This window comes from Gambusia affinis, linkage group LG06, assembly GCF_019740435.1.
Source record: "Gambusia affinis linkage group LG06, SWU_Gaff_1.0, whole genome shotgun sequence".
NCBI lineage: Eukaryota > Metazoa > Chordata > Actinopteri > Cyprinodontiformes > Poeciliidae > Gambusia > Gambusia affinis.
The window spans coordinates 28,392,185-28,407,703 of NC_057873.1; the positions used below are offsets into that span (position 1 = coordinate 28,392,185).

The 15,519-nt window shown below is 41.7% G+C and overlaps 1 protein-coding gene across 6 annotated transcripts in view; it reads left to right on the top strand.

Moving 5' to 3' along the window:
* The window catches only part of robo1 (roundabout, axon guidance receptor, homolog 1 (Drosophila)), a 438,436-nt gene that overhangs the window by 390,370 nt on the left and 32,547 nt on the right, over positions 1–15,519 (top strand). For all 6 annotated transcript variants that reach the window (XM_044118650.1, XM_044118649.1, XM_044118652.1 and 3 more), the window contains 9 exons: positions 1,713–1,721; positions 2,602–2,726; positions 3,321–3,492; positions 7,654–7,859; positions 11,210–11,291; positions 11,386–11,554; positions 11,650–11,816; positions 12,482–12,603; positions 15,233–15,458. In XM_044118650.1, coding sequence (XP_043974585.1) covers positions 1,713–1,721; positions 2,602–2,726; positions 3,321–3,492; positions 7,654–7,859; positions 11,210–11,291; positions 11,386–11,554; positions 11,650–11,816; positions 12,482–12,603; positions 15,233–15,458 — 1,278 coding nt within the window. The remainder of the gene's footprint in view (positions 1–1,712; positions 1,722–2,601; positions 2,727–3,320; positions 3,493–7,653; positions 7,860–11,209; positions 11,292–11,385; positions 11,555–11,649; positions 11,817–12,481; positions 12,604–15,232; positions 15,459–15,519) is intronic.

A 15,519-nucleotide genomic window follows, 5' to 3' on the forward strand; every position in this document is an offset into this window, starting at 1 on the left:
TCCATCCATCCATCCATCCATCCATCCATCCATCCATCCATCCATCCATCCATCCATCCATCCATCCATCCATCCATCCATCCATCCATCCATCCATCCATCCATCCATCCATCTATCCCTACATTCTATCTATTTCTTCATCTCTTTCTCTTCCATTGTCACAAACACTGCTGTTATGAATTTGGAATCAACTGTAGTTTGTTCATGGAAACGTGTCGAAACCTTTTACATAAAATCTCCCTCTGTGCTAAAAACCAACAGGAAGCAGAAACTATTCAGCCGGTTCAGATTTCAGGGTCTCTTCTCACTCCTGGTCTGCAACTGAGATCAGAAGCAACATGGGAGAGGTTGTGTTACCTCATTAAAGGCTTAGACACATATGAATGGTTATATAAAGGGAGGGAGAGTTTGTGTGTGTGTTAGGGGTGTCTCGTGATGGTCCGTATCTAGGCCCACTAGCACACAGATAGACCTGAGCGTCTTGTGTCGGGAGTGTTTGATGTGAGTCTTATCTGCATTTTAAAGGGCAGCAATGGGAGGAGGAAGAGTTCGGCCATTATTCTGACCGCCAGCGTTTATGTTTCTGAGGAAGCCGCTGAAGCAGACAGATTAGATAAGGTGAGCGATTGGCCAGAGGGGGATTTAGGACCGGCGAGTGACAGTTGACATTCACCTTGTCTTTTTATGGACCTGGTTTAAATATGCAAAGCTGTGTTTCAGGAACTAAGATATAGTAACCCAGTGAGGTCCGTAAAAAAAGAAAAAAAAGATTATTGGGGTTCTTCCTTTGTTAGCACCTGAGTAATCAGGAAATACATAAAAATAGTGAAGAAAATCTATTGCAAGCTGCAAAAGACTTGAGACTGAGGTGGAAATTCACCTTCCAGAAGAATGACAAAACCTAAACATCAAGCCAGAGCTACAGCTGACTAATTTAGATCAAAGCTTACACAGCTCTGGAAAAACTGAAGAGCCCACTGAAAACCTCCTGGTTATTCCACCAAATATTGATTTCTCAACTCTTCCTGAGTTCAAACACTAATATATTTGTTTCTAAATCAATATGAAGGTCTCAAAGCACTGCATCATTTTTTTGTTATTTTGACCGTTTCTCATTTTTCACAGATAAATACTAAATTGTTGCTTGGAATTTTGGAGACATGTTGTCAGTAGTTCATAGAATAGAAGAATAATGTTAATTTTACTCTAACTTGTACCTATAAAAAAGTAAAATCAGAGAAACTGATCATTTTGCAGTGGTCTTTTAATTTTTTTCCAGAGCTGTATGTGGGATAGAATGGTCCAGTCAAAGTTCAAACCAAAATTCAAAGGTGAATTTGTGGCAAAACTTAAAAATGTGTGGTTACAAAAATAACATTGAAAATCATTTTGTCCTGTATGAGCTTCATATTCATGTTTATGGGATTTAACCAAATAAATGTGTATTTTTGCTTAAAATTGTCCTAACTGTAAAAAAATGTAAATGCTTTCTTGTCTGTATCCTGATAACCCAACCTAATCCTTCTGTCCCCAGGGTTTGCATGAAGGATGAAACGTGTCTATTTTGTTCCCACAGGATGAAAACAACATGATTATTTATATCTTTGGACATCTTGCTGTTTTTTTCCCCCCTTATCTTTCATTTGTTGTCATGCTGTTATGATTTGGTTATTCATTCTGGCATTTTGTGTTTTTTTTGTTTCCTTTTTAGTCGTGTCTGGTAAGTTGAAATGTCACCCGTCACCTTTTCACCACCCTGACAGAGACAGGAAGGTGTCACAACCCCCCCTTCATCCTTCACCCATCACCTCTCCACCCTTCAATCAGCAATCATGTTTCTGTTGTCACGGGCAACGGGGACAAAAGGACATTAGAGGGTAAAAAAAAATAAAAAATGTTCATCTTGTGCCTCCAAGGTAATGCTACATCATTTCATTCTTTTAATTTTTTCCCCCATTTTTAAACACCCCATCACCAAAACAATAAATAAATCAGCTGGTACTTATAGACAAATTGTGTTCATATCTTAGGTGACAGTTTTGAGATTGCATTCTTGTATATATTATTTAAAAATGACCAAACTTTTTTAGGTTTTAGTGTTAGAGGACACAGTCTCGGAGTACGTTTAGCCTATTAAACCAATGTCACCACAGAACTGCATGGTTGTCGTTTGGCTGTAACGGCTGTAGCTCTTTATTTGAGCTAGAATTTGTCATTAAGATGCATGAACAGCATTCTGGTGAGGCCTACACCATTGGACGTTGTCAGCATGGACAGATGGCTCAAATTTATTCCCCATTTCCATGTAAATTTTAATGCTCCATAGCTTTGCACATGCAAATGAGCAGTATGGAAGTAACTATTGTTTTTTCTTTAACATCTATCATGTGTGTATATTTTAGCTTTAAATGCTACACTCTTTAATTTGCTGTGGAAATGCAGACAGTTGAAACCAACCCGTAACAAATTTGAATACAGGCAAATTTCTCTTGTCTTCCATTCAAATAATATTGGATGTGTGATGGTATCTTTTGTGCTGTAGTGATGTTGTAGCATGTTTGGCTAAACCAGAGCTGACCATTGGCATGGCTGTCCTGCAGTGCCCCCAGCGTTTGTGGTGAGACCGAGGAATCAGGTGGTTGGAGTTGGCAGGACGGTGACGTTCCAGTGCGAGGCCACTGGGAACCCACAGCCGGCCATTTTCTGGCAGAGGGAAGGCAGTCAGGTAAAAGGAGGAGCAAAGTCTTAAATATTTCAGTTTCATTTGAAATGTTTTCAGCTATTTTTCACCTTACAGCCAAAAACTTTACTGATTGTGTTGGACTTTCACTGTCAGAGTTTAGGGGATTTTAATTTAAAAAAAAAAAACAACTAAAAAAGCAAAAGCAACCATTTCACAATATTAGTTTGTCAAATTCATGTAAAGTCCAACCAAAAGACACTGAAGTTTGTGTCTGTGATGAAACTGAGGCCTGGTCCACAGGCAGCCAAATATCTGGGGAAACAAATCCATTTTTATGCAGGTTGGCCTTTCATCCACAAAACAAACAGAACAATATAACTAAAAGCAAATATTTCTAAAAACTCAGATGGTTCTAATTAAAAGCAGTTGTACCAACATGTCTGTCCATACAACTGAACCTTCTGGTGCCACGTTTAATTCCTACCAGGAAGTTGTGGTTGTTTTGAAGCAAGGGTTGTGAAGATTTTCTTTTTTAAAGCACCACATGCAGGCTTGGAGGATCAATATTATGACACATCAGTACTGTTTTTTATTTGTTTTGTTTTTCCCAAAGCCTCTGTTCTGGTTCCCTTACAGAACCTCCTGTTCTCCTACCAACCACCTCAACCCTCCAGCCGGTTCTCTGTATCTCAGACCGGGGATCTGACCATCACAGACGCAGAGCGCTCCGATATGGGATACTACAGCTGCCAGGCTCTGAACATCGCTGGCAGTGTGATCACCAAGGCCCTGCTTGAGGTTACTGACGGTAGGAAACCGTTTCTTTTTAAACTGCTTTCTAAACTTTTCTGTAAAATCAACCAAAATTATTAGTTTTACATCTATTATTCCTTTTATCTGTTGCAAATATGCAGTAGCGCAACTATGTACCTTTTGATGGTGCAGACTAGGGATGCTCCGATCATGTTTTTGGCTGCCAATTCCGATACCGATCATCCATGAGGCCGATCTCTGCCGATCACCGATCGATTGCCTGGAATAGCTGTTAACATTTCGCTTTAGGTATAAATGATACTATGTTACCTGGCAAAATGGAAAAATGATCTGGCAATAAATTCACAAAATTTAGACATAATAGACCTATTTTAATACATATTTAAAATCTTTATTTATTTTTTTAAGTTACACGCTGCAGCTTTAAGCAGACGTTCACTGTCTGGTGGAGGTCGAGCTGCGCTACGTCTGGGAAATATTACTACCAGTAGCGCGTAGCTGCGCTCCAAGAGCGAGAGCAGAACCCTCGTCTTACAGCACCAGCTCGAAGACTTCCGTTATTTTTCTGGTAATTTGTTTAACTTTCTGACCATCATGCTAATCCAGGTGAGTGTTTGTAGTACTGCGCTGCTTTACCTGCTGTCTGGCCGCTCCGGATGTCCTTTTTTTCCTGCGTTGAGCCTCGATGTAGCCAAACTCCATCAAGTGTTTGTCTTTTAAATGTTGGATTTGTTGTGTTGATGCATTTTGATGTGTTTCAACCTGAGGTAATCATCCGCTGCAATACGTAAACGTCCCCATTCACTCAGAGCATTATAATTCCACACGACAGGATTTGTTGTGGTGCGCTTGCAGTGTGATAGAAAGAGATGTGTGGCGCCCATGTGCATATGGAGGATATCCACTGTTTGTACAGAAACTATTTAGATGAACAAATTCACACATGAACACATAGATTTCTACCACTTCAGCTTCAACGTCACCATTTCGTTTGACAGAACTTTGCACCACAACTTGGGGTAATTTGAGTTGGACACACACACGCATACACACACAAAAAGGAGTTCCAATGCTGCTGAATCAGCTTGAACACACAAAGCAGATTTAGTTTATTTACTACAAAACTTTGTATTTGATGAAATCCTGAAGTGGAAATCCATGCTTTTATTACCCAGCTGTGTGTTGTTGTTGTTTTTCTCTCTTTTTTTTTGGCTGTTAGTGAAGAAAACGAGAGACACCACTGGACAGTTTCATTAAAGACACACAGCAAACCGTGGGAGAGAGTTAATAACGCAGAAAGAGAAGTTAATATATCAGATCTATTGGAATTTGAGATAATCTAAAGTTTGTGAGTATAACACTGTTCATCTGTAATGTTGTGGTTGTGCTCTAAAGCGTATTACAATCCGTGTTGGGGTTTGTGAGGTTTGGTCTGGCCTGTTCTGAGTGTTCCTGTCAGGAGGTTGAGACTCTCTGGTGCCTTTGCATCCAGACCCATGGCTCACTTTCTTGCTGCTCTGGCTTTGTGCTGGCTAATGTCTCCTTCAGTATTCCATGCTTGGCTTGCTGTTGTCTAACGTCGGGAGACTGCGGCCGTGCGGTGAGGCCTGGGCCGGCCCCTCTAATTACGCAGCTTAGCCAATCGCCGCCGGCCGCGTGGACGAGCCGGGGCCTGGGTTCCGCCGGTGCCACAGATATCTGGGCAGCCACCACTCCATCTACGACACACCTAGATTCATCCCCTCATTTACCAGAATGTCCCTCCTCATTAAAGGCCTACAATGGAATGCTCTATCTCCCTGGCTGCTCTCCTGTTTCTCATTCAGTCCTGCTCTCTGGATAATAATAACAGTTATTAAAGTGAGCGGGCCAGTCTGAGGCCAACACTTCTCCGCAGGCAGATCTGGTAATAACAGGTCCTGCTGACAATGTTTTAGTAATTGTACCATCCCCTTTACACAAAAGCGGAGACAAAGCAGCCGCAGATTACACCGCAACACATTTCCAAAGATCTATGCACACATAAATACATCATTATATGTTGCTTTACTGTGTTTGCTATTAATTTGAGCTTCCCTCTGTGAATGTAATTTGCAAGTAAATCAGAGGAGCAGACAGCAATGGTCATCAGTAGGGCTATGAATATTAATAATGACAAGAGAGACGGAGGCAACACTACATGGAATCGTGATGAATCGCACACGGCACAGAGCAAATACAGTGAGTGAAATTTATTAAAGTTCCTCCTTTTGGTCTCGTCTTTCTGCCGACTGAAGCATTCCAACTACCAAGATGTGACAGATTTTATCCTGTTGCTGCGTCTTTTTATTCAAACATCTTTCAGTTATTTCACACATTTAACTACAAATGAACTATGTACAGATTAAAATATAAGTATCAGTGTCACTTCCCTAACCCAGGGGAGATTAGTGCCAAACTGATATTGTCAAGAAATCACTAAAATAGAACCTGACAACTTGAAGTAGATTTAAAGGCAAACACAACATCCCTGATCTAAAGACTTTAAAAAGACATCAAAAACAGATGAGAAGGTATGAACATTTATCTTACAAAGCCATTTTGTTCTACGCTTTGCTTCGTTCAGAGGGTCTGGACCCTTGGTTATTGAAAACGGTTGATTGCTGGAGGCATTACATTTTAGCTCATTGTTGTTTCTTGGATTTAGCTTGCCAGAAATTGTGTGCACTGTAAATAAATTGTGTGATATGACAAGTGCTGAGCTGAAGGAGGCGGCTGTTGATGTTAGTTCACTATTTGGAACGTGGACTGAACTGTTTCGTTCACTTCCTCCACTGCTGTTGCCAAACTACAGGCAGACTGCAATTCTAAAACAGCTCAGAAAGTCAAAGTCCTCATTGACTACTTGCCCTTCAGTTTGCTGATTGGACCGGCTGGAAGAATTCAGCTCAATGGGAGAAATTCCAGATGGAGTACTGAAGGGAGATGAGAATCAAGTGGAATTGCATAAGAAGGCAACGACCTTCCTTCCAACCAGAAAAACGTAAGGAACGTCTGGTTACGTCAGTCACTCAGCGTAAATCCTAAAGCACAAAATCAAGACGAACCATGAATGCCCCTTTAAAAATAAGCCAAACAATAAAACAAACCCTGCAGTTAATTAATCATTCAAAAACATTCAAGTGTGGCAGAAATAACCAATTCTAATGAATTCAATGTTTCGAAGTGCTCAAGTAGATGGGAACCTGAGCAAAAAGAGGCAGAACCACTTCAAGAAACAAGCAAAGAGGTCTAGATGACTCCTACTGAAGCATTTGGTAACGTCCTGGATGATACCAGTGAATGATGAATAATTCTGTTGAGAAGAGACGACCTTAATTCCTCCACGGTGATGTAAAAGACTCATTGCTTGATACTGTAAGCACTTGATGGCAGTTGTTGCTGCCAAGGGTGGCATAACCAGCTATTATGTTTAAGGGGTGATTACGTTTTCACATAAGGCCTGAATAGTTTGAATAGATTTTTTTTTTCCCCCTGGTTAAATTCATGAATAAGAAGCAGCATCTTTTATTCATCTTTTTACTGAGGTGATCTGATTAAAATTTGGTTGAAGATTGAAAAAGTTGAATCATAACAAGCAGGCCAGAAGAGAGAAATCTGATCAGTGGGCGTAGACCTTTTATTTTACATCTAGCTACCTACTTCCTTTTATTTACATAATTTCTGTGCTCAGAAATCATGTAAGTAAGCTGGGAAGAGTTTCGGCATCATTGCTTTAATAAGTTTATGTGTTCTGATGAGTTTTTAAGTCTTTTTTTTTATTCTTTGTTGTGACCCAGGGGAGGGGGCTTATGCTCTGATGCATACCGCTAGGCTCCTGATTGAAAAGGAAACAAAGCTTTTCATTTTAATTTTAATTCAGCAATTATTTGGCCAGCATCAACGCCTGCTGCTGAATGATAAAAAAAAAAAATAAATTGCTTCCAGTTCTTCAAAATTGAACTTAATTCCTCTCCTACAATCCCCACTGTTTTCCTATTTTTGTGTCGCTGCTCTCTGTTTGTTCAGGTCCCTCTCTCCTCTACTTTTTCTGTTTGCTTTTCCCCCCAGCTGGATATAATTGACTGAATCCCAGTTTCCTTTCACCTGGCCACACCACATTAGCAGCTTCCACGGCTTCTCGTAATTGCCCGTTTTCCTTCCTCTCTTCCCCCAGTTGTGTCAGACCGCCCGCCACCAGTTATACGACAGGGGCCCACCAATCAAACGGTGGCTGTGGACGGAACCGTGGCCCTCAGCTGTGTGACATCTGGTAACCCCACACCCACCATCCTGTGGAGGAAGGACGGCGTTTTAGTGTCCACACATGACTCCAGAGTCAAACAGCTGGACACAGGGGCGCTACAAATACGATACGCAAAGGTAAGGCAGCTGGTTCAAGGTGACAATTGGGATTTTATGTGCGTCTGAAGTGGAAGAAAAATGATACCTTGTTTTCCAAAATTCCATGCGGCGTTCCCATCCCCATTCCCTGAGCCGTTACTTTATAGTCCGTAACCAGTTTTAGTACATTCAAAAAACAAACAAAACTCTGGTTATGTCAAAAACAGAACTGTATCCATTTTCGATGGTTTTATGTTTCACTGTTTGTTGATGTTGTCAACATTATGTTGTGATATTTTAAATGATTATCACTTCGGTTTTTTAGATGTACTTTTTCAAAGCCCATCTAGGGACAAGTGCTGCGAATTAGCTGTTGCTATAGCACTATGACGCGAACATGGCACTGCTGTTTTGTTCAGTTTGTCTATGTCAGTGTCTGTCTGTCCCTATCAAATAAACTTAAAAATCAAAAATAAATAAATAAAACCAGTTTTTGTGAAAAGCTGTTAATCTTTTGGTGTCCAGTGAAAGATTTGCCAATATAGTTTTGCTCAATAGCTCTACTTGAGTTAAAATGAAAGGAGATGATCTGTCAACATGAGCTATCAAGCCTTGCAAGAGTTTCCCAGTTATCGTGTTTCACAAAAAGAGCTAGAATGTTCTAGAACATGTTCGGTTCATGTGCCTCTGAACTGAGCTGTTTTGTCAGGAGCCAACATCCGATTCCATCCGTCATGGAAACCAAACATCAACAGGGGATAGACCTGTCACAATAACTAATGTTTCTGGGTGATTAATCTTCCCAGAAGTTATCGCGATAAACAATAATATTGTTGTTTTGAGACAATATGCCAGTAGTGTAATGATAATAATAACATAATAATGCAAGAATCCATTTTTGCAATAAACTTTAAATTCAATAAACTTTCATTTCAGCACAACTTGTACACAACAATATTCAATATTCCAGCTTTCCAGCAGATCACTTTTGATCAGCTTTGTCGTCCATCGTTTTGTTTGAAGACTTTTCTTGTTCATCAGGTTTATGAGCGTACCAGAAACACGCAACAAAGGTTCCAGCTTGAGAGAAACAAATGCAGTTAACTGCGCTAAAAACTGTATCATGTTAAAAGACATTTAATAAACTAAAATTAACACATCCCGAGTCCAAGCCCCAAAATGAAAGACTTTTTCCTCTTGGAGTATAAGACGTAGCTTTACCCTCACTTGGTTTTTCTATTAGATTCCAAGTTCCATTCCATGAGGTTTCAGAGTTGTCCATGCTCTCCCCATAATGAGCTTGGCAAATCCCTGCTGGTTGGTAAATAAAGCATGTGTTTCTGCCAGCACCCGGCTCTCAGCGGGCTGTCAGTCAGTTGTCGAAGGTTTGAAACAGAGCCTGTGAAGTTGAACACCGTGCAGCTCCTGTCAGTCAGTCAGTCAGCAGCAGCAGCGGGTTCTGTGTGTGTCTTCCTGTGTGTGTCCGTATGCTCGGGCTCCACGGCAGAACCCGTGATGCCGAGTGCTCTCGGGCAGAGAGACGAGTGGGGGGGGGGATGACAACGTTTTCTCCAGATTGAGGCGTCGGCAGGTCAGGGTTCACGTCAGCTTGCCGTGTTCTGATGAATGCTGGCGTGTCTTGCTGTGACAAGATTGCGGCGTGATTGGGACGCCATTGCGAGGCAGGCAGGAGGCGATGCGTCTGAGCTGAGGCAGAGGAAGAACTCTGCAGGCACTTCACATTAATGAACTTGTCATATCTCCCAGACAACGTTTTAACGAAGATGTTTTTGACACGTTGGGATAATTTATTTTCTTAATATGGTTTTGTAACTGTTGTTGTGATCAAATTTTAATAGATTTCCTTCCTGGCAAACCAAAAAATACACACCTTGGGGACATTTAGTGGGGGACATGATTATATTTTGTTATTCGAACAATTTATCTCTGTTTTCCACAGTTTTGTTTTGCTCGGCGCAGTAGCCGTTAGCAGATTATAAATCACAGACAAAGCGGAGCAGACTTATTTGTCTTGGAGGCTTTCCCTTCAGTTAACAGAGTAGACGTCTTGAAAATGCATCAGTGTGAAAACAGTGTTTTTCACTTTGGTAAATAATATATGCTTTTGTTTGCCTTATTAGATTTTTAGCAGAATGGATATACTCGTATATTAGCAATAGCACATTTAGAAACTGATTCAGGGAAAGACCAGAACCACCAAACCTCAAATCAAGGAAACCACTGGAGCTCCAAGTCAACTCTAATCAATCAACCATCAATCTAATGAAGACAAGCCAATTGCCTTTGAAAGAAAAGCTTATGGTCATATGAGAAAAAGATTGAGCCATTAGCATGTTTGGAGGATTCCAGGCAAAAACCTACCAGAGATACAGTATATCTACAACGTGGCACAAATCAGATTTTTTGGGTGTGAAAAGATAGAAATTGGCTCGATATGGAGTATTGAAAATACGCTTAAAATTTGGGTTTGACGAAAGAAATCGGCAATTTAAATGAACACAATCAGAACAACATGATCAGTCTAATATCAACCCAGAACTTAGCCACAAACCTTTGGGTGGCTCTGAAGGAATTAGATTATTATTGAAAATGTCCATTTATTTCAAGAACTTTATCACCAAGTGAAACACTTTGATTTACACTCGGATGAAAGTTTGAAACCCTTCTCTTCCTTTTCTGTTAAATAATGATTATCTGCTAACAGGTAATGAAAAGACAAATAAAATTAGAATATTACATCAGACCAATAATATATATAATCTGATTTACTGTGGAGTCAAAACAACACATTGAATTTAAACTTATTCTGCAGATTCCTATTTTATAAATTATATTACGAAAACATTTTAATTCATAAATCAACAGACATTGAGGCTGGTGATGCACTTAGATGAAATTCAGACTGAATCTGTAGTTTTCAATTAAAATGTAAATAAACTTTATTGCTAATCCTTTCATAGTGCACGTTGGTTCAGAAAGGATCAGCTTTTAGGCTTAACTTCTAATCATCCGTGTGATCAGTGTAAACCCACAGCACTAATTGTCACCACATCAGTTGTTCAGAGCAGCAGTTGGTTTTAGTTCTTAGAACAAAGAGGTGTGACGGAGAAAAAGCTTCTCATTAGTATGTAATTCTGTGAATATCTTTTCCATTTGACTAAGTGTTTCGCCGTTTGACCTATCCAGCTGCTTTCCCCCAGTTTTGCCTAAAATGAGACGATGCTGAGATCATCAGGCAGTGGCAGCTGCCTGTGGCACATTTTATTTAGATATTTATAAACAGAACGGTGAAAGTTGGCGTGAAGAGGGTAGCGACGGTTGTGCTCATTTAAATTATTGCATTTATCCTTCCCCTTCTCCTCTTCCAGCTTGGTGACACCGGTACCTACACCTGCATCGCCTCCACTCCCAGTGGAGAGGCTTCGTGGAAAGCCTATTTGGAAGTTCAAGGTAAAATAAAATCCTGACAGTGAGGAAATATGTTGTGTTTTAAAATCATTGGAAATTACATAAATGCTTCCTTTCATTTCTGTTCTGCCCTCAGAATTCGGATCCCCCGTCCAGCCAAACAGACCGACTGACCCAAACCTGATACCTAGCGCTCCGTCAAAACCCGAGGTCACAGACGTTTCCCGGACCTCCATCACCTTGTCCTGGAAACCCAACCTCAATTCTGGAGCCACACCCACTTCCTACATCATAGAGGCCTTCAGGTGAAGATCATCGGCCATTTTACGCACAAACCGATTTCTGTGGGATATTTATTGAGTCTGGTTCGATTGAAATGACTTCCCTGGTGTGTTGACAGCCATGCATCCGGCAGCAGCTGGCAGACGTTGGCAGAGCATGTGAAAACAGAGTCATTTGTGCTGAAGGGCCTGAAGCCCAGTGCAGTCTACCTCTTCCTGGTGCGAGCGGCCAATGCCTACGGACTCAGCGATCCCAGTTCCATCTCAGACGCAGTGAAAACACAAGGTGAGAACTTCCTTCTGTCTACACAGAATCACAATTGGGTGTTTTTGGCAACGTTTGTGTGCATAAATAAGAAATTTGACTTTAATTTTACGCCTCACAACGTTTAGATATTGAGAATAATAATAATATAAACCAGGATTTCCACCAGGACACTTGCTAAGCCCAGTGGTAGGGGCACTAGGGCAGTCATCCTGTGGCCCACCATGTTCTGGAGTTAAAAAAACTGTTTAGGCTCCGTGTCTGCATGGATTTGGTGTCTTGGGAGACCAGAAACGATCATTTTTGAAACAGGGTTCCAAAGTTCATAAGGTTTCAGAACGCCGGTCTCACGTTTCCGTGTGGCCATCGCAGCGGCTATTTTTAAACGAAGACGTCAAAGCTCCATTTCTCTCACAAATCTTAAACATGGCGGCATTTTTTCTTTTTTTTTTTTTTTTTTTGTGTGTAATTCTCTGGCAGTGTTGCAGTGCCACTGATTGGCCCAGCATACCCACTACATCACTTTTTGTGGTGCTCCGTCCTGTCTTGTGGTTGCACAATTTTTCATAATCGTCTACAAAATTATAGCATGGCCAACTGTGTACAGGGCTGTGCTGTACTCTCCGTTTGTAAATCTGATCGTAATTTTCCACTAAATCGACTGCCGTTGTGCTTTTCCCACACAGACATCCCTCCCACCAGTCAGGGCGTGGACCATCGACAGATCCAAAGGGAACTTGCAGATGTGGTCATCCACCTTCACAACCCCACCATCCTCTCGTCGTCCTCCGTCAGGGTGCAGTGGACGGTGAGTGGCGGCTTTCCGCAGTAAAACTTTCACCAGCAGCTGTTTTTTTCCTCGAACATTTGCAACCAGAATGGATTTGACATCTGGTCTCCGAAGGCTCCCAGGTGATCCTGATATACTCACTTTGTCAAGCAGCTTAGCCGAGCTAATCATACGAGTCCCCCCTTGTAGAAGACAAACTGCAGAAAGCATTTTGCAAAAGATCCCGGTGTTCATCTGCCATCTGCCTGAAGAAGAATCTGCAGCTACACCAAACCTCTGAGCTCAGTCGTTTTGTAGCAGAGATGCAACAGTGGTGTAGCGTGCCAGTCTGTTTCAGATTGGAAACATTCGACTGTTAAAACAATACAACTAAGAGGGAAGAGATGGCAGGCCCATGCCTTTAGGTGGAAATGGCTCCCAGATGTGGAACCGGATAGGCAGTGAACTACAGCTGGGAGCTTATGGTGGCGTTTCTGCGCCACTACAAAACTGAATATGAGGTACTAATGGGCTTCTGTTACCGATCACACACACAATATCATGAAACCTCCCCAGAGTAGACATTGATCTGCTGGATGAGTCGCTTAATGGTCAAAACTCTGTTCTCGGGCGTGCTGTGGTGGCGTAGGGGATAGCGCGACCCACGTTTGGAGGCCTTGAGTCCTCGAAGCGGCCGTCGCGGGTTAGATTCCTGGACCCGACCGACATTTACCGCATGTCTTCCCCTTTCTCCTTCCCCCTTTCCTGTCAGCCTACCTTCATATAAGGGACAATAGAGCCCATAAAAGACCCCCTGGAGGGGAGAAAAGCAAAAAAACTCTCTTCTCTCTTGACAAAAAAAGGCCCCCCCACTTCCCTCCGTTCCCAGGTGTTATGAAGTGCCACCATGAGTGATGAACGCAGCTGAGGAAAAGGTGAAAATGACTCTGACATGTCAAGACTGATTTAAAACATCACTACCTCTGGTTACTTTGTCTCTCTGGAATGTTCCAGAGAAACACATGTCACGAGGAGGCCTGACGTCGTCGTTAAGTGACACGATCTCCCTTTGCTTTGCGGTGATACGTTTATTCCCGTTGGGTAATTTCTTGGTTTTTACATTTTCCTTTGCCGCAGTTTTCCGGCTAATGAAGACCACCTGAGGTGGCTGCATATTTTTTTCATACAGGAGGGATAAAGAAATCAGTAAAATCTTTACAAGCTTCCCTTCCAAAGAGACCCTTAGGGATATTATCGCTCCAGTTAGTGGTTTGTTTTCATGAATTCTGCTGAGAAAATTTATTACACATTGATTACAGTAACAAAACAATACTTTTCTATGCTACGCCGGATGCAGCTGAATATTTTGCAGCGTCAACACCTCGTGTTGCCTGAACGGATTCTCCCCCAGTGTTTGACTTCGGCAGGCATTAGAGAGCAGGATGGGATGAGACACACTGCTCCGAGAGTCTGGCCTCTATTTAACCAGCTCCAGACTTGAAGGAACCTTTGGCCAATGACCTCATTGTGCGGTTTGCACAAATCACTGCTGCTCCAAATGGCGCATAGACACAGTCAAAAAAGAGGAATCTGGATAAACAGATGGGTGATGTGATGAATTAGTATCCCAGTTCATCCTCTGCCTGGTCTATAGTTGCACAGATTTCTATTTATTTTGCGACGCCGTTTTTTTTAAAATTCTGGCATAACTCTAACGCTAAACTTTCCCACAATTTGCAGCACTGGAGCAACAAACTTTCATGCATTTTGTGGAGCTTTTATGCGACAGACGAGCTAAAAGTTCATGTTAAGTGGAACAGAAGGTTTTCATTTTGGTTTATTTTTCATTTTGCAAATGGAAATGTGTAACGCTCGGGCGTTCATATGGATTCAGCAGGAGTCAATAGTCATTGACTCACATGGGTTGTAAAATTTCATGTTGGAATCAAAGCTGCAGGTGGAAACGCCCCGAAAAATGGAATAATTCAATAAATGAGCCACAAACATGTTTTTTTCCTTTACCACAGTGTGTATTGACTGAGTTACTGTAACTTCAACACATACAGAAAGATGATTCCAAGCTCTAAACAGTAACTGCTCTAAACCATCGACAGTAACAAATAACAGATGAAAAATAAACAAATTTACTGTAAGATTTCTGTGTGACTTTTTTTTCCAAAACCCAATAATAAGCTCAGTCAATAGACGGGCTGTGTGATGAATTAGTTTTATGCAGTGTAGGATTTCACAGGGCTCTTCATGATGCTAATATTAAGGATACACTGACATGAAAATATTAATATACTGTTACGCCTGATAACTGATACCGATCCTGTATCACATCTTATCACATGACCAACCCCCAGAAACAAAATGCCAACTAGGTAGAAATAAATATTGTTGGACCGGTTCTATTTGACAGATACCAACTAATATCGGTCAACACAGACCTGGCCTGGTTGACATAATGAATGCCTGATTCCAAAGGCATTTCATTGTGCAAGATCCCAAATAAATGCAGGTCAAAACATTTCAGGTTTTTATTCACGAGAAATATAGAAACCACCTCACAATAATGCTCTGCTTTGTGCTGTTCTACCATATAAGTTTCACAATTTGACAAAAATCAACCTGTGTAAACAACTCCATCTTGGTTTTCTTCATCCAGGTGGAGCAGCAGTCCCAGTACGTCCAGGGCTACAAGGTGATGTACAGGCCAGAGGGCCAGCAGAGGAGCGAATGGGCCGTGTTCGAGGTCCGGACCCCCGGAGAGGACAGCGCCGTCGTGACACAGCTGCGGAAGGGCGTCACGTATGAATTCAAAGTCCGCCCCTTCTTCAACGAGTTCCAGGGAACAGACAGCGACGTTAAAGCTGGCAAGACCCTGGATGAAGGTGGGGGGGAATGTCTTCATGCCAATGTTTTAGTGTTTTTTTTCCTCTATGTCTACATCGT